At 43.4% G+C, this 21,748-nt stretch overlaps 2 protein-coding genes across 7 annotated transcripts in view; both read left to right on the top strand.

The window, feature by feature from the left end:
- Positions 1 to 2,724, top strand: part of slc12a7b (solute carrier family 12 member 7b) — a 53,994-nt gene extending 51,270 nt beyond the window's left edge. For all 6 annotated transcript variants that reach the window (XM_047612145.1, XM_047612149.1, XM_047612144.1 and 3 more), the window contains one exon: positions 175 to 2,724. In XM_047612145.1, coding sequence (XP_047468101.1) covers positions 175 to 266 — 92 coding nt within the window. In that variant the 3' untranslated portion in view covers positions 267 to 2,724. The remainder of the gene's footprint in view (positions 1 to 174) is intronic.
- Positions 2,725 to 5,581: 2,857 nt separating this feature from the next.
- The window catches only part of gfod1 (glucose-fructose oxidoreductase domain containing 1), a 34,031-nt gene continuing 17,864 nt past the window's right edge, over positions 5,582 to 21,748 (top strand). The window contains exon 1 of the mRNA XM_047568100.1: positions 5,582 to 6,409. Coding sequence (XP_047424056.1) covers positions 6,157 to 6,409 — 253 coding nt within the window. The 5' untranslated portion in view covers positions 5,582 to 6,156. The remainder of the gene's footprint in view (positions 6,410 to 21,748) is intronic.

Genomic DNA, 21,748 nt, shown 5'->3' with positions numbered 1-21,748 from the left:
CTGGTGAAAACATCATTACAGGTTTAAGTAACTTCTCAACTCAGTCTGATGCTGATGGTGTAATGACCACTGTGATGCTTGTTGCCACAGCCCAGATGGAGTTTGGGATGTTGGCGTGTGTTACTAATGTCGTCTCTCTCTGTGTGAGTTGTACCTTGACTGCTGTCGTCTCAGACATGGAGTTCCTAGAGGTTCTTCTCGAGGGTCTGAACCGGGTCCTACTGGTTCGAGGCGGTGGCCGTGAGGTCATCACCATCTACTCCTAAAAAAAGAAGAAGAAAAAACTCACACCCCATCCTGCACACATGGGCACATCGCCATGTTCACCGGACATTTTCGGGGGGAAGGAGCCTAATTTGTTTTTTATGAAGGGCGGGGTTTGTTGGAAGGCGGGGACACTTGTGATTGACAGAGGATCTGAAAGACGCCTGGACAAAGGAAACAGTCTGAATGAGTCAGGAAGAGAGAGAGAGCACAGTGTGTGTCCTCGCTGGGCCACAGAACCCCTGCACAAAAGAGCATAGAGACACTTTATATCTTTCATTTAACTCTGAAAACCTTGTACTGTTCTCTTCTGTTCCACTGTCATATTCTTTTCCCTTTGCGTTATTGTTGTCAAGTTGGCACTCACTGTGTTAAGATAAGCAGAGATGAAATGTGTGTTGCTCATATGAACCTGATAGTCTTTCATACTGTTTGGTGTATTTAACTCGAGGAGGCACACAGACTTTTACTGGACCTGAGAAGAACAAGCACAGAGATAGAAATGTTACATAAAGGATTTGGGTAAAGACATATTTATTAGAAAGTCATTCTTTTGCTGTTGTCAAAGCTGTACAGCAGAACGGTCACATGACACATCAGGAGATGTAGGGAAGCATCCTGGCTGCAGCTGACAGTGTGTACTCATAGTGTTCAGTAGTTGTTTGCTAAGTCAGTGAGGCAGCAAAGGACCAGCCAGGAGGATAGGGAATGTGCACCAGGTGTTGTCCTGGTGTTGGACGCCTCTCACATTTCCCACCCAGGAAAATAGCCATAGCTAGTAGTGCGTCAAGTCAACATGTATATTTATGTGTGTGAAGTAGTACTCAGCTGGGAACAAATATCAATTTTTTTTTATTCCAAGGGCTGTTTGACAGCATGCTGTACAGTAGCTTAATAAAACATAGATTGGCTTGTAGGTTTACACATTTAATCTAACCTTATCCCACAGAATTATTTGGCATTTAACGAAGCATACTTTTAAAAGTACACTTTGACTCACCTGAATTAGTGGAATTCGCCCCATACTGGCACAAAATGCAGCACTGTTGACTTTGCACTACCAGTCTTTCAGCACTTGAAAGCACTCGTGTACTTTTCACATGGTTCTCCGGCCCACAGCCATGCTGTACGTCGGCCGATGTTACAACAATCTTGGATGCAAACAACGAGCAATTCAACTCTATTTAATAGTTTCAATGTTGTTTTTATAAACAGTCACAGACTGACGAGATGAATTGTTATGTAGGAGGAAAAAGTGCCAAAATGATTATAAAAGAAACTGTGGATGTATTATTACTGCAGATCATGGCCAAACTCTAGCTAAGTTTTGGGAGAAAAACAAAAACAAAGGAAAGAAAAGCACAACTCTGAATATTATTTTATTGTGGAAGTCCTGCTTAGATTAAATTTTGCTTATGAATAAAATGCAACTTCAAGGGCATTTCAATCCAAAGCGATAAGACAAATCTGCTTTGGTGGAAGAAAGAAGGAAAAGCGATCCCACCCCTCCTCACGTGTACCTCCACAGTTTCTTCTCAGATTTTAGCCGTGCAGTATTCCTATAAAGCAGAAAGTCTTGTTTTCCTGCAGTTCTGATTATTACTTATCCATCATGTGTGTTTATGTTCGGTTGTTGATGTATGCCTCTGTACTCTCTAGTCCTCTGTATGGTTTGTTACATCAGTCTTCTGTTACGTCTGTTACGTTAAATGTTCATTTGTCAGCGGGATCTTTACAGAAGGAGGCGGTTTGTGTGTATACGGCAGCAGTTCAGTTGTCTAGTTTTCTTTTTCTTTTTTTGTTTTGTTTTGGGTTTTTTTTGTTGCAGTTCACCAGAAACACAACATGCACAACACACAGGACTGAAAAGCTCTCATGATACTGTGGCACCCTGAAGGAAAAAAAAAAAAAAAAACACGGGTGAAGCAACCGGGGTGAATGAATGGAGGAAATCTGTCACACGCTACATGAAGTTCAATGTTACTATTTCTGTTTTAGCCACCAAAGAGATAAACACAAGATTAATAAACCTGAATTGTTTTAGTTTAAAGAAGACTGAAAGTTGTGAAGATAACTTATTAAAAATGTTTTTAAAGTGGTTACTGAGCAAAGGAAGTAGCTGTGCATCAAGGAAACAGGAAATGCAAGAGAAAGTCAAACAGATAAATAAAATATAAAGAGAGTAAATAGGATTGCCAGCGGTGTGTGTGTGTGTGTGTGTGTTTCACAGCTCTAATGTGACTGGAGTTGTTGAATCTACCTCAAGGTGCCGCTGAGGCTCTGGTTGAAGAGTCTTTGAGGAGGGATGTTCCACGTGGAGCGGCGCTGTGTGTGTTTCACCTGAGGGGCCTCAGAGGTGGAACAGGAAGTCACTTGTGTGCGCACATCACATATAGAACAAGGTAGCCCTGTAAACTGTATTTGTGCCTCTGAGTAATTATTAAAAGCGCTGAAGTCAAACTTTCTTTCTATATTTATTCTAGTCACACAGTAGCTGGTTGAGTCTCAACTTTACTATTCATTAGTCACATTTTACTAAATGTTAAATTTTTCTCATATCTAGGACATGTGAGATGACTGCCTTAAATTCTGATGCACCAGAATATGTAAGTTAGTCATGACCCTGCCAAAGTCTTAATGTGAAACTCTTTCCTCGAGTGCACAGCAAGGCTCCGGGTCGGCCTGCCAAAGTACTTAGACCTGTCATAGACTTGATAGAAGGAGCTCTGGGGGTGGAGCTGTAGCATTTTGTTAATGTGCGGAAGGGCCTTCACAGGTTTAAGGGGATTTATCATCATTGTCATTTGCTTCTCACTATTTTCACAGTTACTTGCTCTTCCTGTCCTGATGGTGTGGTCTGTGTATAAGAATTCAGTACATGAGAAAATATTGCAAGGAGCCTTATATTAAGAGGTTACAGTCAAAAACAAAGCAAAACAGTTTAGCGTGTCCTTGTAGTGTTGTTGGTTTCCTGACTCAAGCACAATCAGAAATGGCATCATTTTGTGGCGCAGCAGTGGAAGTTACTAACAATGTTCTTCCACAAGAGGGCAGCCTTCCCTTGCTTTTAAACTGTCGTCGTGCTGCAGGAGCCTGATGGCTAATGATGTTGGAGAGATTATATTATCATATCTCTGTGCCAAATCAAGCACATTTTTATATCACATGACTTCCAGAGACACAGCTCCTAATGCCGTTCAACAACTCCAACAACAACATCCACCTCCCTGTCTGCAGCAGCTCGTCAGGTCGTCGGCCATCGCTGACAGGCCTGACCCCGACCGGTCACATGGTCCCCCGTCTCCCACACAAACAAACCCCAGCAACATCTGATTCAATTAGAGCGTGAACATGACAACATGACGGGAGGAAAGGAGGCAGAGACGGCATCACATTTTCCAAATTTACAAATCATACTTGGTCATCAAATGTAGAGCAGCTGTATTACTACTTGCGTCTCCATTAAGCCTTCATGAAGTAGTAAGGGCACAGCTGTAACTTGAGGACGTCCTTCTGTAGGGTACGTTGAAGAACTCTCTGAACAGCCACTCATGCTTTGACCTTTCTTTTTTTTACAGAGCGCAGTTCCCTTTCACATCTTTCCAGGTGCAACCTTCCAGTCCAAAGTACTGTCTGTCCCCATGTTCTGTTTACTATGTACATTGTTGATTCAATCAGTGAGATGTCTATGTCCAGACTGAATGAATGCGACTGGCAAACTAATCTCATTGACTTTTCAGTAGCACGAAAACAACAATTATGTGTGCACTCCACTGGAATACTGTACGCTTGTTTCTGTATTGATTCAGCTTTTTCCATCCATTGAAATGTTGGCGAGTCATTCTGTCAGCAGAAGTCCTGCTGAGTCATTCGTATCTTTAAAAGACAGGGGCTTTGTTTGCAGGCTAAGTTAAAATGAAAATTTAAATTGGCCCTTAACAGAGATGAGCAAAACAAACATCTATAGAAAAAAATGAGGATGCTGCACCACTGACAGTAGCATAGATTGCCCTTTTTTTGACTGTGTCCCACCTTTTACTTGATGGAAGTCAAACAAACTCAAGTCATCAGTCTCCATATTGACTTTCTTTTTTGTAAATGTTTAACTCGGAAAATGTCCAACCAGTGTTTAGTCTACAGTGTTTATCTCAGTTTAGCCTGTTAGCCTGCTAACACTTGCTAAATTGCAATAATAATAATAATAATAATAATAATAATAATTTTTTAAAAATGTAGTTACAAAATACTTTTGTTTGTGCGTACTGAAGTTACTATTGCGCGTATAGTGTAATACTATGTTGTTGCCATTTAAAATACTTGTACCTGGTAAAGTTTCTCCTGAGTATTTGCCAAATGAGAAGTTTTGCCAAATGAGAAGTTTTGCCAAATGTTGCGTCCCTTCACATTGCCGTGAGCAACATCAGTTAGCTTCTATCTACACGAAATACTAATTAGCTTTTTCATTTATTATTACTCGTCACTGATTTAGCCAGTAAATCAAGTGCTGTGGAAAGATCATTAGCGAGGTTGTGTTTCGTTCTGTATATTCACCAGAGTGAAAGTCAAATCCTCTCCTGACTTCAGAGGCTCCTGATCCCTGCTGAAAGATGCCCATAAACCTGGGAAGTGTCTGCCTTGTTGCATCCTGTCAGGCTGTGGTACACGCTTCTGTGAAGTGTAAATGATGGAGTACAGTGTGAGGTTAAATGTCCAGTCCTCTGGACATGTAAATTTGCTTCAAACTGTGTTTTCATGTAGCCTAAAAGCCAGCACAGAATAGTTAGTAGCTGTTTCCTTTTAATAAATGTCAATAAAACATGAAGTACAGTGGGGTAATTTGCCAAAGAGTTAAATTATAGTCATACTTTTTAACATTTCACTTATTTTCCTTAAAATTTAGTAATGCTGCGCAGACTTGAGATTGTATTTTATTTATTTATTTTTTATTATTATTTTTATCCAGGAGCTTAAGAGTTAAACTGGGGAGTGGAACCCAGCAGGAGCTGCGTCAAGTAGCAAAACTATTCAGAAGTAAACCGGAAACAGTCCATTAAAATAATATTGTGTACGCCGCCACTACTACTGTCTTCGACATACAAAAACATAACAATGATAATAATTCTCATAATGGTAATAATACGTTATTGACTATTAGCTATCTCAATACACCGACTGTCAATTAAAACTACATTTAGAATTACTAAATCCTTACAAATCTATTTTCATGGCTCTAATCGATGCAGCTTTTATTTTGAAATGACGCTCTCAGTACCGCGTCCTGCCAGTGTTTGTTACTTGATAGCTCAGGTCTGTCAGAGCTGCAACATCTATAGCAGCCTTCAGAATAATATCTCTGCTGCTGTTACTGCTGCTGTTACTGGATCCTCCGGGGAACAGGCAGGAGGAGACGGATCTGTTTCTGAGAACCAGCCGACACTTAACGCACACGTCTGTCTGCCTTTACGTTCCCTCCTCGCTGAATAATCTGAAGGAGGGTTCAGCTCGGACAAGGAATAACGAACCCTGGAAGGAGGTGACATGCCCTTCGCTGCTTGGCGCAGTCGGTGCGCTGATCGCTGTCAGACGCGGGCGAGGTAGAAACCGGAATGGTGCGTTTAAATGCTTGTTCTTAACACAAGGGAAGCCTGTAGGGGTTTTTCGATTATATTCAGCTGGACTTAACGCCCGATCTCGGGGTGGGAGCAGCGGGAGAATGCAGCACAGCGGGGGTTTGAGTGCAGGTGGATGGCCAACCTGACGGTCCCGGCCGCCGCTTCCCTCCCGTTCAGCTGCAGCAGCTGCAGCAGGAACAGCCGCAGCTCTGGCTTCATCCGGAGCCCTGAAAGCAACGAACCACACTGAACCAAATCGGACACATAAAACCAACGAGCCATGCTTCCCGGGGTCGGAGTGTTCGGCACCAGCCTGACCACCAGGGTGATCATCCCGCTGCTGAAGAACGAGGGCTTCGCCGTGAAGGCGCTGTGGGGCCGGACGCAGGAGGAGGCGGAGGAGCTGGCCAAGGAGATGAACGTACCCTTCTACACCAACCGGATAGACGACGTGCTGCTGCACCAGGACGTGGACCTGGTCTGCATCAACCTGCCGCCGCCTCTGACGCGGCAGATCGCGGTCAAAACACTGGGTGAGTTCTCGAGACGATGCTGGGGGTGGTGGGATGGATGCTGCGGGCCGGGCCTGGCAAGCAGGGGGTACACCTCCCCGATACTGCTACCTCTGTGCACACATATTCTGCGTTTAAGTCTGCAGAGAAGCAGGGACACAGTTAACAGGTAGTGAGACAAATCAGTATCATTCATCTTCTGTCCTCTTGGCTGGGTTGTATGAGGCAGCTGGTTACTATTCTATAATTTAAAGTTTGACCTTATGACCTACACCAATCAGGCATAACTTTATGACCACCTTCCTAATATTGTGTAGGTCTCCCTTGGGACTGATCAGAGAATGCACCTCTGAGGGTGTCCTGTGTTATCTGGCAACAGGGTGTTGTTAGTGGGGGCCTTGAGGGGACGGGCCTCTGTGGATCATCCCACAGATACTTGATCAGTTTGGGATCTAGTGAATTTGGAGGCCAGGCCAACACCCTGTGCTGTTCTTTATGTTTTTGTTTTTTTCCCCGTGTAGCTGGAATTTCACAAGATGGCCAATGTTACTGACTTCTCAGTCAGTGGTTTTAATGTTGTGGCAGATCAGTGTATTCTATCGGGCAGGTAATGTCTCTCAGCAAGTCATCTATGACGTGTGTGCTTTGTAAAAAGACAGACTGTCACATCTCCAGTCAACCTCAGGTGCAGGTTAATGAGTATGTGGGGACTGCCCCTGGTTTTAACGCAGGACTTCACCTTCCTTTATGAAACTGTGAAGCCGTGAAGAACCACAGAAGAGGCCTGAATGCAATGAGAGAGGGAGAGAGAGAGAGAGAGAGCGGTTGTTCTAGTTTAAATCTGGAGCAACTCAGCTTATTTTGGAGATCAGTAAAAGAATGGTGGCGAGGACCGCCGACCTCTACTCCACACAGGCTTTATTTACCTCGCCGTTTGGCAGCAGAGCTCAGCTGGCAGCAAGCTCTAATGGGTCAGGTTTGTGACCGGAAAAAACAAAAATGGGTTCAAAAGATGCAAAGCAGCCAGGGAGGAAATGGGTTATATCTGGAAACGTGCATTGCATCTTACAGCTAGATAGGTGTCGGGCTGTCAGGAAGTAAGAGGAAGCATGTTCAGACTCAGTCTCAGAAGATATTCTGTTAACATAAATAAAACCAACATAAAACCAGCAAAGAAAAGCAAAGCTTTCACTGCTTAGAGCCTGAAACATGTCAAGTCATTCTACTCCAAATATCCAGGTAATAAACCAATCTTACAAGACCCATTACCAGTCCACTTACTTACAGTATCACTGTAAGTTTTAATTATTCCTGTAAAAATGACAGTAAAGACTAAATGGACTTAAAGGACCAGTGTGTTGGTTTCAGAGACATCTAGTGGTCAGGTTACAGATTGCAACTATCTAAATACCCCTCCTGCCCTTTTGGCGTCCACTACAGTGGCTGCTGCTTCAACCTGAAAACACAAGAGGCATTCTCTAGAGCCAGTGATTGGTGTTGTCTCTTCTGGCCCACTGGGCTGCGAAATGAAACCAAACTGTAATTCCTCTGGTGGCCACTTAAGGCTGGTTCCCAATACAAGTCAAACCCCACAGACCTCTGTCTTAAAATGCTCAACCTTACTGCAGAAATAAACACGTGTACAGCCTGGCACCAATACGGTATCTGTCTTTTTAGCTAATGTTCCGATTAGTGACAACCGGGCATCCGTTTTTACTCTCCTTCTCCACCTCTTTGCTCATTTTTGGATTACCTAGGAGTTATCAGAAGTCAGGTTTGCTTATCTGCTTATATGAACTTAGGTTGTGGCACCAACAGGTTAGGCATGGTTTTCCAGACATGTATCTCCTAGGCAACAATTTCTAGTTCCTCCTTCCTGAGGCGTTTCCAGGGCCAGGTAAGATATGTTATCCGTTGAGTGAGTTCTAGGTCGACCTGAGAAACTCCTCTAAGCTTGAGGCACCCTGTAGACATCCTCTTAAGATGCCCAGACCACTTCAACTGTCTCCTTTTGACGTGATGTAGCCGCTGCTTGAATCCAACCCCTCTACATGTACAAACTCTTCAGACTAAACAATCAATGTTATATTTCGACAAATAGACACTGATCCTTAAAAAATGCGATCACAGATTTGTGCAAAACTCTAAAACTCCAGAAATGACCAGAATATATTTTCTTCGTCTTTACTAAACACAGCTGTAGGAGCTGCTTCTGTCGAGGTTTTTATAGTTTGAACGTCATCCTTCAGTCCTGTGACAATCTGGCAAACCCTGTGCCATAATGAGGATCATGCTCTAAAGCCGCAGAAAAGCTTGGTTCTGCTGGTGCTGGAGTTGTTGCAAAGGTGTAAAAAAAAAAAAAAAAAAAAAAGTGGTCACTTTTTTCCATGTTTAACTGTCACTTTCACTTCACACACTCAGCCTATTCCACCCTCATTGTATTTCATGATACTGTTGAAGCTGTGAGTCAAACCAGAAAAGGGGCTCGGCTGCTCTGACTATGACCACGTCAGACGCTTTCATCTCTGGGTCGCCTCACTCTCTGGGACCAGTGTGACCTGAGAGAATCAGGAGAGCCTGAAGCAGCACCAGCTTTAAGAGTGTGTAAGGGCCAGAGGTATGGAGCAGGTATTTTGATTGTAAATATTACCTCATAACCAGCAGGCTGAACCACTCCACCTGTCTAACCTGACTGAAGTGTGTGTGTGGCCGGTGACTCCCAGTATAAAAGACGTGCCTTGGCATCCAAGTTATCAAGATAAGGCCTCTGTGGCTCCATTCATTCTCACACTGCCTTCCTTGTTTGCTCGTTGGCTTCGGTAAACTCTGTGGAGTGGCAGCGTGAGCTAACAAGAGGCCCGGTGCGCAGTAGAAAGTGTTTATACTCTACATGCACACAATAAATCACAGGCTGAGAGCGGTGATGGAAATAAATCCCTTCCCTCTCCACGCCGATGCATGTGACTGTGTTAAGCAGAGTCCAAACATAAGCCCCCCCCAGGATCTCGCCATCGCGTCCCGGTGAACTTGACTCAACCTTCGCACCAGCAAAACTCGTCTGTGGTGATTCTTCCTCTCTTTCCTCTTGTGTGAGTGCCACCTGTTCCTCCACCCACCTCTCCTCGCCTGAATCTCATCCCTGTTTGCTTTCACATGAAACACTGTTTGCAAATTCTCTTGAACCCCGGCATGCTTGATAATTATATAAAATGTGTATATATTCTATTTTTTTTTATCATTCAATTAATTATTACACCCGCATCCAAAGTTGACATTTTAAAACTGCTCATGAGGAAAGCAGAGAAGCAGCATCTCGCTGAAGTAGCAGGATTCAGAAAACATTTCTGTTTTCCTCTATAAATCATAAACGTCTGGATGAATATTAAATTTAATTTGGGACACTGTAAAACAGAAAAGTCAATGAATTTAAAAAAAAACAAAAAACAAAAACAATAAACTTCCAGTCTGCATGCTAATATGAAAACAGGACAACATGCTAGCAAAGAAGCTGAAAAATATCCAGGGAATTCAAGATCAAGGGAGGCACATGAGTACTTAAAGCAGTTGTGTGAATTTGACCAAAACTACAAAACACTGATTTTCTCAATTTTTCAATGTGTCTTCTAACAAAAGCCACATTTCCACCACCTATTGAGGAACATGGTGTACATCAAGAACCAGGGTCTTCGCGTATTTGAAGAATCTTTGTGCATTTTGAATCTATCCAGCTTCTAGTTTCTCAGCGTTGGGTCAATCTAGTGAATAACGCTCAACAACAGCTCGGCCTGAATCTCCTCCGTGGTTACGGTTGTTACAGAGGTTAAGTTTTATGAACTGTCATCTTTGTGTGTAACATCGCCAACTAGTGATCAGTGTTGTACATACACTGTAATCAGCTTTTTCATATGTCAATGGACTAATTCTCCTTGTCTTCAGGTTTTCAGACTGCAGTGGGATAAGATACAGAAACCCAACAGTTTCAAAGAACCTCTTATTTCCTTGAAAGAAGTTCCTGGAACTAACAGTTCCACATAACTTGTGGGTAAACATGGCTGCATAAATGACAGGTATTAAGTTCAACTCAGTTAAATTGTGTAACCGTCGCGAACAAAGGCAGACTTCACTTTAATATAAAATTCCCCTGTATTACTATCAGCTGACCAGACGTCAGACAAATGTTCAGCCTCCTGTAGCAGGCGGTACAGCTGTGACTGAGACTGCTCATTGACCAGAGCCTACGCAACCCACTTCCTCTTCTGTCAGGGCGTGTGTGAGCTGATGTTAATCTGCCGGCGGCCGGCTTGTTGCTCACCTCGCGGGCTCTCTTGATAAGTGCGGTCAAACGAATGTGAACTTTGGCTTTTGGAAACATTCACCAGTAGGTTGTTTGTCCATCTCTGTTTGTCCGTCGCTGCATGTTAGTTTCAGAGCTTAGTGCAGAGCTTACCGGCATATACAGTATTAGGCCATAAGATACCTGTTACTTCTACTAATGTGGACCACTTACTGAGTGTATCTTGCAGTCGTAGACATATGACCCTAAACCAGAGTCAACTAAACAATTCAAGATAAGACTGGACACAAAATGATGAGAAAACACCTAAAAATCACTTTCTAATAAATAAGAAGCATCTACAGTTAGATGCAAACTATTAAACAGATGTAAAAAAAATCAACCAAAGGCATATAAAACAATAGAAATGCAAAATCTTACATCCACAAAAGAATATTTTAAGTGCCTGTGTTCATTCAGTGAATAAACTGTCACTAGTGGCCCATCCATTCACCTCTTGTGTATGAGAGAATTAAACACCAACCTCAAGGCAACAAGGAGGAAAATGGAAAAACCTAGCAACAACACGGCACACGTGCTGATCAGGTTTTGCCTGAGCAGTTAACCAAATGTGGTCTCACTACACTGAACCAGTCTGTCTTGTTGAGCAGCATCTCTCTGTCCTTAGGGATTTCTTTTTTTCTTATTGTCCTCCTTTCTCCGTCTTACTACTGCGACATTCCTGAGGCATCTGATGTCACTCAGGCTTTCTCTGAGTGTCGGGAGGCGCCTCCTGCAAACACTCTGACACTGATCTGCCTTCAAAGACGGACCATAGTGAAGCATTTCCTCGGCCGCCGCAATTTATTGTAAGAGAAGTGAGATTCCTTCAAGCTTGCATTAGCATTTTCAGTATTCGGCAGCCTGAGGAATTCAGACTGGTTGCTGAGTCTAATGAGATCTTCTTTGGTGCATTTTCTCCAAGGAGAGTAGAAATAGTCGTGTCTCTTACGGCAGAAGTTCTTTCTGATCTTTTCGGAGTTCTTGGGTTAAAATAAGACGGCCGCTCTTATATCTCATGGGGTTACAATCCCGTTCCTGTTTTTAGGCCTCACTCAGATGGATGTGAAAAGGTTCTCAGGTGTCCCCATGAACGGAAATAAACTGCATCCAGCTTTAAAACTGTTGGACGTAATGGACACATCTCACACTGCTAAAAATATACTTAAGGTTACTTTGAATCTGGAAATAAGCGCGTTTTCCGTAAGACTTTATGCATAGGTTCTCCCAATTTAATGTTGACCTCAGAGGATTGAGCTCAAAATATATTTAAAAGCTCAGTAAGTTTACTCATTCTCTTCACTGTTGGTCACTGCACTGATTGTTATGGTAGAAAACTGGAATTTTTGTTCAAGCTGTGGAGCAAGTAATGGATGTTTTCCTTTTCCTTTTGGGTAAAGGTTGTGGCCCAGATGCTGAGAGGGAATCTGAGAGCTGAACTGAAACATAACACGAGCAAGAGTTTCAGGTGCACTTTCTGTCCCTTTGTGCTGTTTTTTTTTTTTTTTGTTTTTTTTTCGCCTTAACCGTGGGATGAGGAAGTGGTGGGAGGGGAGCCCTTCAGATCAGCTCTCCATGACCAGTTGGGTTTCACGTGGAAGCACGACGTGCTCCGTCTTTTTATAGTGGCTAGCAGCGCCTTGTGACGTTTGTGTAAAATCCCTCTTCTCCACAGTGATTCATACTTTGTGTCATTGTGAAATGCAACAAATTCTGTTGTTACGTGAATCACAACACAAACCACAGGGGAGGTGAAAGGGTCAAAGTAATGAATGTCTTTGCGTGACTAACGGGAAAAACTACGTCAGAATCATTTCCCCATAAAGACTCCGGTTTACTTGCTAATGCATCTGGGTAAGTTTATGGATCTAGACAAGATGAAAGTTAAACAGCTTCCTCTGTCCATTTTTAAAGCTACATTAATCTGGTCTCTGATGTCAGTGATGGAGGATATCAGGTGCTGAGCAGCGCCACGTGTTCGCTGCTGCCGTCTGGACCAGGCTGCGCCGTCTAAGAATAGCATCAGATGGAGATGGGCAGTTTGGACAGTTTCTCCTAAGGTGGGGCGGCGCAGTGGTGTGGTGGTTAGCACTGATGCCTCACAACAAGAAGGTTCTGGGTTCCAATGCATTAGTTCTCTCTGGGTGCTTCCTACCTCTGTCCTAAAGACATGCTCGTTAGGTTCGTTGGCGATTCTGAATTCTAATAATGGCCGTAGGTGTGAGTGTGAATGGTTGTTCGTTTCTGTGTTAGCCCTGAGGCAGACTGGAGACCTGTCCAGGATGTACCTTGCCTATCGCCCAGCGACACCCCCCTCCAGCGGTTACAGAAAGTGAAAGAACTGGTCTTGGGTTTGTGACACATGTTACTCTGAGGGACAAACCAACAGAACATGACTCCAGACATTTTAGCATCTCTCAGATCATTGCTTTGAACTCAGCTTTAATGTGTTGGTGCTCTCATTGTGTTAACTTTAGTAGCTATTTTCTGTTCATGGTATTGAGCTGTGAACGTTGTGACCCTGCTTGGTTTTCTTGTGTTTCCTCTTTTTATTTTCTAATTTTCTATCTTGTTGTTTAGCGTCCTACTTCACGCTGATTATATGACTGGTTCCTCCTTGTGTGTTCCTCCCTGTGCTTCGTTAGCCTTTGTGTGTGTATATAGTCCTGCTTTGTCCCTGTATCCTTTGACAGTTTGTCCGAGTTTCCCACTTGTTTTTTTCAGTTACGTTTTGCCTTGCTCACAGCAATCGTTTTTGTTTTTTGTTACTGCAACTAAAATGAATTTCATCCAGTGCTTGTTCTTTTGTGTGTGAATGTCCTCCCCACTTACTAGACATCAGAACACACTGACCTTGTTTCCGCGTACTAGTGGGTAGATGCTGAGAAGAAGAGCCGAGATAAGAAAAAATTAAAGTCATGATGTTTTACTTAAATGCTGCAAAAATATGCCGGGCGTTCAGAAACAGAGCCTATTGCCATGTGTCGGGCCGTTTACCGAACCAAAGATACAGCTTGCTAATGTACACTCAGAGCAATGGGGGTGCCACTTGTGTAGCGCTCGGGGAGCAATTCCGGGGTTAGGCGTTTGCTCACGGCTATGAACACAGCTAACCTTCATTTTGCACACTCTTAAAGACGTACAAACTACAGTGTTGCCTGTCTTTGGGCCAGAGCACACTACAGCCAACAACAAACTGCTACACACACTCTGCACCGGCATGAAAGGAAATAAATCCTCTGGGAAACTGGAAGAGCTACTGTTAGCTTGGAGACTATGAAGAGCTGCACACTGTTGTACAGAGCAGACCTTTCCTGAATCATCGTTCATTCATTCTAGGTGATCATGTTGTTTCTGAAAAGATTTCTGCATTTGAATGTTCAGATAAGATTACTTTACTTTACTAAGTGATAATATGTCCCCGTTGTGTTTGCAGCCCGTTGCACTGCCCCCAAGTGTCCAAAGCAACAACGACAGTAATTAACCACAACCGCCAGTGTTTTGCGCCCTGACTTGATTCTGAGCTGTAACAGGATCTGGAAGGCGTCCTTTAAGTTGCCTCAAGCCCGGCCGTAACACAATAGGATTGTCTCAGTGCCAAATATAGTTTCCCCATTATTCCACACGGAAGACGGAATGAGATAAGAGCAGGTGGAGTATTAATTAGATGAAGCAGAGACCGCTGTGGGGATGATTAATGGCAGATTAATTTATTCACTTCTGCACTCATGGAAAGTTTGAACGTTACACTAATTTTCATCCACGCACACATGAGAGATAACCATCCAGCAGTGAGCCGCTTCCTTTTAATTATTTAGTAACGGCATAGAAACGTGCAGGTATTAGTGTTTTATTGAGGTGTCGCCATCACATGAGAGGCTGCTGCACAGTAAACAACATATGACGTCTGCGTGGGTTTTATTTTTATTATTATGGACTCTGATGAGCTCTGAGACACCTGCTCTGAAGGGCCTCCCAAAGGCAAACAGCTATTTATAACCTGGCTGCAAAGGGCAAGCAGGCGTCATCACAAATACATGTTCCAGCCCCGGTGCTCTTATGCAACCACGCTTCTGACCACCGATGAGGTTTTTGGCAGCTTATTGAACCTGTTTTAAAGGACTTTATAGAGCGGCGTGAAAAAGTGTTTGCCCCCTTCCTGTTTTCTTATGTTTTGTCCCGACTAAATGCTTAGGATCATCAAACAAATTTAAATATAAGACAACGATAACACAAGTAAACCCAAAATCCATTTTTTTAATTGAATGTTTTTATTGTTAAAGGAAAAAAAATCCAAACTTATATGGCCCTGTGTGAAAAAGTGATTGACCGTCCTGTTAAAACATAACTTACCTGTGGTTTATCACACCTAAGTTCAGTTAAATAGGACCTGCCTGACAAAGTGAAGTAGACCAAACGATCCCCAAAAGCTAGCTAGCCTTTTCTGAAGCTTTGGGGCTCCAGTGAACCACAGCAATAGACATTATCCACAAATGGTGAAAACATGGAACAGTGGTGAACCTTCCCAGTAGCGACCGGCCGACAAAAATACCCCAAGAGCTCAGAGACGACTCATCCAAGAGGTCACAATAGACCCCACAACAACATCCAAAGAGCTGCAGGCCTCACTTACTTCAGTTAAGGTCTGTGTTCATGACTCCACCATAAGAAAGAGAATGGACCAAAATGACCTGCAAGTCCTGACCTGAATCCACTCTGATGCTGTGGCATGAGCTTAACAAGGTGGTTCATGCTGGAAAACTCTCCAGTGTGAATCACAACAATTCTGCAAAGAAGAGTTCTTCCCAGGGCTGTAGAAGACTCATTGCATTTCCAGTTGTTGCTGTTAAGGCTGGCCCAACCAGTTATTAGGTTTAGGGAGGAATAATTTTTCACACAGGGCCATGTAGGTTTGGATTTAGTTTTTTATTTAAAAAACAAATTTTCTGTTTACTTGTGTTATCTGCGGCAAATATTTCAGTTTATACAAAATATGCTGACTTGGTGCCGATACTCAACGGTATTGATGAGAAAGCGTTTTTTTTGTTTCTTTGCCTGAAAGTACTTGTTTCCAGTTAGAAAAATGAAACATAACACCTTGAACACTGTGATGTTTCGAAGTTGAATACTAACGTTGTCAGCAGAAGCCAACAACTTTATTAGTGTTGCTTATTTACTTTTAACTATTCAAGTCCCTTTCTGATGTTTAATGCCTTGAATGATCAGCCATTCTAGCCTTTATTCTGTATGCGACTTGAAAGTTGCCAAGGAAGCTAAGCTAACTAGCTTCTCCTCAGTCTAGATGAGTTAAATTCATTGAGTTTAAAACTACAATTTGCATGACTGAATGCAACTGACATAGGAAAAGCTTTCCAGAGCAGGGATAAAGGCCTCATTTTCTTCAGGGTGACTTCTCTTGTATTCATCGGCCTGGTGAATTAACGGCTTTTGGGTCGAGCTATGCTTCCAAGTGGTTTAGGTCCAGACAAATCGACCCCCTCCCCTCTTCAGACGGAGTCAGGATCTGGTCAGAGAGGTATACGCTGCCATTCCCAGGCCTCCTGTTCTGTCTGTGTTTTTTGTTGTTTTTTTTTTTTTTATCACCACTGGTTTCCCACTGGCTCACGTTCTACCCGGACGCCCATTAACATGCTAATGACGGCCTGGGAGCGCGTGTGAGAATGAGGGAGAGAGAGAGCGACGAGGGGATGGAGAGACGGTGAAGAAGAATAGCAGAGAGAAAGCTCGTCTTCCTGTGAAATTGCCTTTGTGCATGAGATGAATGGCTGGACGAGGGGGGCGCTGACACTGCCCTGACAAGTGAGCATTCCTGAAGAAAAAGTGGAGAGACCCTCCCCATCCCCGCCCCTTCAAAGTCCCGTCTTTCTTCTGCATGGACCCATAAGGAACTGTTGTGTGTCGGTGAACTCGGGGCGCAGGCTTTGGATGAGGAACCGCATTGTGTTTCTGAATCCACGGCCAGCAGAGAAGATGAGACTGGAGGCTTGGAATAACTCTGCTTTATTAGAAAAGAGACTCAATGAGGATTTCTATTTTCCATTATTAAATTTGGGCGGAGGAATGTAGGACAGGCTTCATAGGTTTACTGCTGTGTGTCAGTGGGTGAATCTTTGCATTTATTGCTTTTGTTTTGATAGGGGACAGAAGAGAGGCGATAGGCCGTTTGATCCTGACACTCTGCATCTTTTGGCAGCCATCAAACACATCAGCACATCTTAATGTTACTGTCAGTGAAGTGTTACTAGGTGTGACCTCGATACCAGCTCATATTCGGATGTGCAACGAATAAACTTGCTGTCAGATTCACAGAAAAGGTGCTACTGACAAAGCTGCTAATGTCCCAAAGAATAAGTTGACAGGTCAGATTTACTTGTCGCCTTCTTTTGTCAAGTTTGACTTTTAAAAGTGTGGCATTCTTCTTCACATAAACTGTAACTTAGCTAAATGCGAGACATGAAACTAAACATAACCACTGGGTGTTGGTGGTTCTTAAATCCTGGTTGATAACCACCACCAGGTCAACCGTAACATTAAAACCACTGACAGTAAGCTAACAGCAAGTTAAGTCAATGACATTGACCATCTTGTGATAATTCAGTGCTCTTCTGGGAAACTGTTGGACCTGTCATTCATGTCGCTGTTACTTAGACATGTAGCACCCACCTAGACCAGACCAGACACCCCCACCCCATAGCAATGAGACTCCTCGATGGCAGCAGCCATCCCCAGCAGGATGCAGCCACTGTAGGAACAACTCAGAAAACAAAAGCACAAGGTGTTGACCTGGCCTCCAAATTCACTAGATCCCAAACTGATCAAGTATCTGTGGGATGATCCACAGAGGCCTCTCTGCTGGCCATAATGTTAGTGTAAGACCACCTGTTACCATATGACTGAACTTTCAAACTTTGGCCACGAAGAAAGTCACACATGAGGACCGAGTGTCTAAAGGCCTCATGAAATGATCTTGGTGTGCAGTTAGACTAGAGCATCCTGTTATGACATGTATTAACCTGGGATCTTACTTAAATACCTCACTGATGAGCCTGTGAGAACACTCCCACTCACTGTTTGTCTGCGAGCAGCTGAGTGAGCTAATTTTGACATGCCAAAACACAGATACCGGTGTAATCTGCTGCACTTTTGGGAAATCCACTGTGGCATATTTGTGTAATATTTTTCTTGCACAAATACAAACAGCCTCCACCACACTCGCCGCTGACTTCTCGTGACATCGTGATCTTTATTACTCGTCCTTAGCGCTGTGTTCCCAAGGTGGAGCTGTTCCTTTGTAATTCCGCTCAGATGTCCTTTATGTGCCAGTGCTCAGGAATAGGCCCGTGCCCTGTGTGTCTTAATTGGCCATCGGGGACCGGAGACAAGAGGCGGTTGCAGACATGAGAGCCGGGAGGCGGCACGGCTGTCAGTAGGAGCCTCCGACCGAGTGGCGTTGTTGCTCCTCTGGGAGTGATATTGTTACTACGGTGTCTTTTAGGCTGTATTGTGAGTTTTGCATCCTTTTTGTTTTCACATTAGACTTGAACAAAACGTGGAAATGTATCATTAACTGACTCCGGAGCCACAGAATACACTGACATACAGCTTCAGGGCTAAATAGCTGCAACAGGAAGTGACACTTCAGTGTACCGCAGCAAAGCGCGTCTCACTTCCTCTTGTGCACGGGGGAGGCAGTGATGTTGAGGATTCTTTTCAATCACTTCCTGCTAACGAGACGCAGAAATGGCATGTTTCACTGTGCTCACAATTTAATCTCATGTCCTTTGTCCCCACAGAGAACAACACTCAGCCTTCCCTCTATCTCCAGATCAAAAATGTCCTCCTGCTTTGGAGGTTCATGTTACCGCATGACTCATATCTCTTTCTGTTCTTCTTGTTTTTACCTATTTTTACCTATGACTCAGTCATACAGATGTACAGGAATGATATGATGATCAGGAAGAAAGCAGAGAGACAGGTGCATCAAAGGAATGAGCTGCAGGAGCAGGAAGCAGCTATCAGATGTAATGTTTAAAAGTTCAAAGATGTTTGACCTATTGCATGAGCGCTAAAGCTGTGGTTTCTGAGAGAGATCAGCCTCGAAGCACAACACGTGCAGAGTTGTATTGCTGGAAAGCAGATTTGGTGCTTTTCTTTCTTTCTTTTGGTACGAGCAGGGTGATCTGCGCATCCTGGAAAGATGTCTATACATATCGTCTAAAATGAATAAATAACCAGCTCATGAATTGCAACAAAAAGCTGAGGCCACACGTCAGAGCTGCACGGTGCACTGTCTCAGTATGATAATGAAAAGTGGGATTTGATAAAAATAGAAAGATGCAAATGGATACTTTTGCATACAGTAAAGGATAAGGTTTACTGTGTCTACGGTCAGTTATTTAAATCCACACCGACAGCTACTGCCCCCGGTGGACTTCTCAGAATGACAGAAGTGTAATTTTTGATTGTATGCTTAAGTGGTGGCTACATGCTGTAGCACATGGATCTCTGAGGAGACTTTGAGCTTATTTCACAATCTTTGTCGAGCTTGATTCCTAATGTTGTTGAGTTCTGCAGACCCTGACATCTCTGACACCTCTAGCCTTACATAGCCTGGGTCTTTCCTGGTGTTTCATGTCGTCTGCTCTTCACAGTAATTACAGAAGTTCTTTGCATTTCTTTTCACCTTGTTTATCTCACAATCCCAGTGGAGCCATGCATAAACAAAGCATGGTACAGTTGCCCTGCTGTTACCCGGCCAAACTGAGTTCCTCCGAAGCAGCCAGGGGCCAGGAGACCGACGGCCAAATCCAACTCTGCTGAAAACAAATGGACAAAAAAAAAGAAAAAGTTTGACAGGCAGCGTGCCAACGTGTCACGCTGTCTCAAAAAGGAGGAATGTGTCTCCGGTTGATGGAGGTCGTCTCGCTTGGTGTCACTCTCATGTTAGTGATTCAGGCCCTTCAGACTGTGATGCATCGTGTCTCAGTGGTCATACTGGAACTGAGACACGTTTTTGTTTATAGAGACAGGAAACGCTGTTTCCTCTCAGCAATGATATCTGCGACCCCAAACTAACACGTTAGACATTTTATGTGAAATGTTTGTCATAATGATGTGTGAGAAGCTGTGTCTTTGGTAAAATAACCAGGAACTTCTGTGTCTTCAGTGTCAGTATGTCATGTCTGCTTTCACTCACTGCTGAAAGAAAGCACAAAAGGTTTAAAACAGATTTTTCTTAAGCATGTTGAAAACAACAAATGGCTAAATGAATAAAAAGCATCAAGTTAGCTTCTGATTAGCCTAAAAAGCTGAAACAAAGGTCCAAGACTAAAGTGTAACTCTGTAATAACGCCACCAAGCTTAATTTCTATTTCTTCTTCCTGCTTCACTTTCAACAATGGTGAAATTTTGCATTTGGCTAATTCTGACCCAATGAACAACTAATTAATGAATTGCTGCTATCAACTCTTCTGTCAGTAGATTTAATCTTCCCTTAATTCCCTTCAGTCTCCTTCTTTTTTGGCTTCTGCTTTTCTTTCCTTGACCTCTGGTGGCAGACATAGCGAGTGAGTGAGTGGTGTCGGAGTGTGTTGTCACCATGACAACAGTGTGGACTCACCCGAGCATCGGTGTCCTCGTTCTTTCTGTATCCCGAAAAAAAGAAGGAGGTTCGTTTGTGTCCATCCATCCTCAGGTCAGCCCTGACAGCCAGATGGATGATAGCTGCAGCATCACTGGCACATGTGCTCAGGATCAGCGTCTTCCCCTTTTGAGACGAAAGCAGTTGAAGATGTCTCCATACATTAGTTGAATGTTGACGTTAATGATGTTGTTTGCTCATGGTTTGGCTGTTTAATGGTAATGCGTGTAAATCAAATTTAAGGTGGAATTGCACTCTGATGGCCAACAGTATAGTGCCTAGGAGTCATGCGCTCCTTAGCCAGCGTGTATTTGGCTGTGTGGGATTTCAAAAGTGAGCTGTAACCATTCGCTCGCTGCTGCTTATTAGCATTCCCATCTTCATCCCGTCACCTCCTTCTCATTCCCTTCTCAGCAGCTTCGTCTGACACAAAGATGTCCTTCATGGTCCCGACAGAAAAGAGGGGTGGCGCTCCCATAGCCGTTTGGAAACGCTTGACTCTTCCCAAATGGCCACTCTGGAAATGTTCAGCTCTTACTGAACCTAGACAGCACCCTTGTCTTTTTTTGCATTGAGATAAGATAATCCTTTATTTATTGCACAGTGCGGAAATTGGTGGCGTTAAAAGGACAGTACGCACAAGAGATACTGTATTCAGATCCACTGTGGAGAAGAAGACACAGTTTATGTAGGTGGTGCAGTTCAGTGACTGTCTGGTGTGTTAGCTATCCAAAATAAAAAGTAAAGCTGCACTGGCGCTATTTTTCACACCATAATGGACTGAGTTCATTTTGTCTGTGCAGCCGCCCTAGAGAGTCACTAAGGTTAAACAGTCAACTCGATTCATGAGAACATGTTGGTAATCTGTACACTCATGGATTCGATGTGTACAGTCTCAAGATAAGTGCATTATTCTGCTGCATGATGACAATAGAGATAGAGATAGTGATAATGATCCACATTGTCCTTCACATTCCTTTGAAAGATGCAGTATTACACTGTGTACAGTGCTTTGTGTCTTATGTATCTGATGTATTATGGAGGAGTGTTAGGGCCACCTATGAGGGGAAAGGTAGATTTTGTTTTCATCATGCCCTTTGAGAATTCGAATTCGAAAGTCCAAATGCAATGTCGAAAAGAAAAGTCGACCTTTTGTCGACCTGTTCTGTAACAACCAGCACATGTGACTGCTTCTACGAAATGCTGTGCAGGCAGTTAGATGAAACTATATTTCAGACTCGGCTTTAGTAACAAAGAAATACTTTCTCTTTTAGCTCACAAACACAGTGCAGATATCAGTGTTAGAACTTTGAAAGAGACAAATGTACAAGCACACAAGCTTGGAGGAGGTGGCCTCATTCATGCA

This window comes from Mugil cephalus, chromosome 18, assembly GCF_022458985.1.
Source record: "Mugil cephalus isolate CIBA_MC_2020 chromosome 18, CIBA_Mcephalus_1.1, whole genome shotgun sequence".
NCBI classification, from domain to species: domain Eukaryota; kingdom Metazoa; phylum Chordata; class Actinopteri; order Mugiliformes; family Mugilidae; genus Mugil; species Mugil cephalus.
The sequence above is the reverse complement of the archived record's forward strand: the minus strand, read 5'-3'. Positions and strand labels throughout refer to the sequence as shown.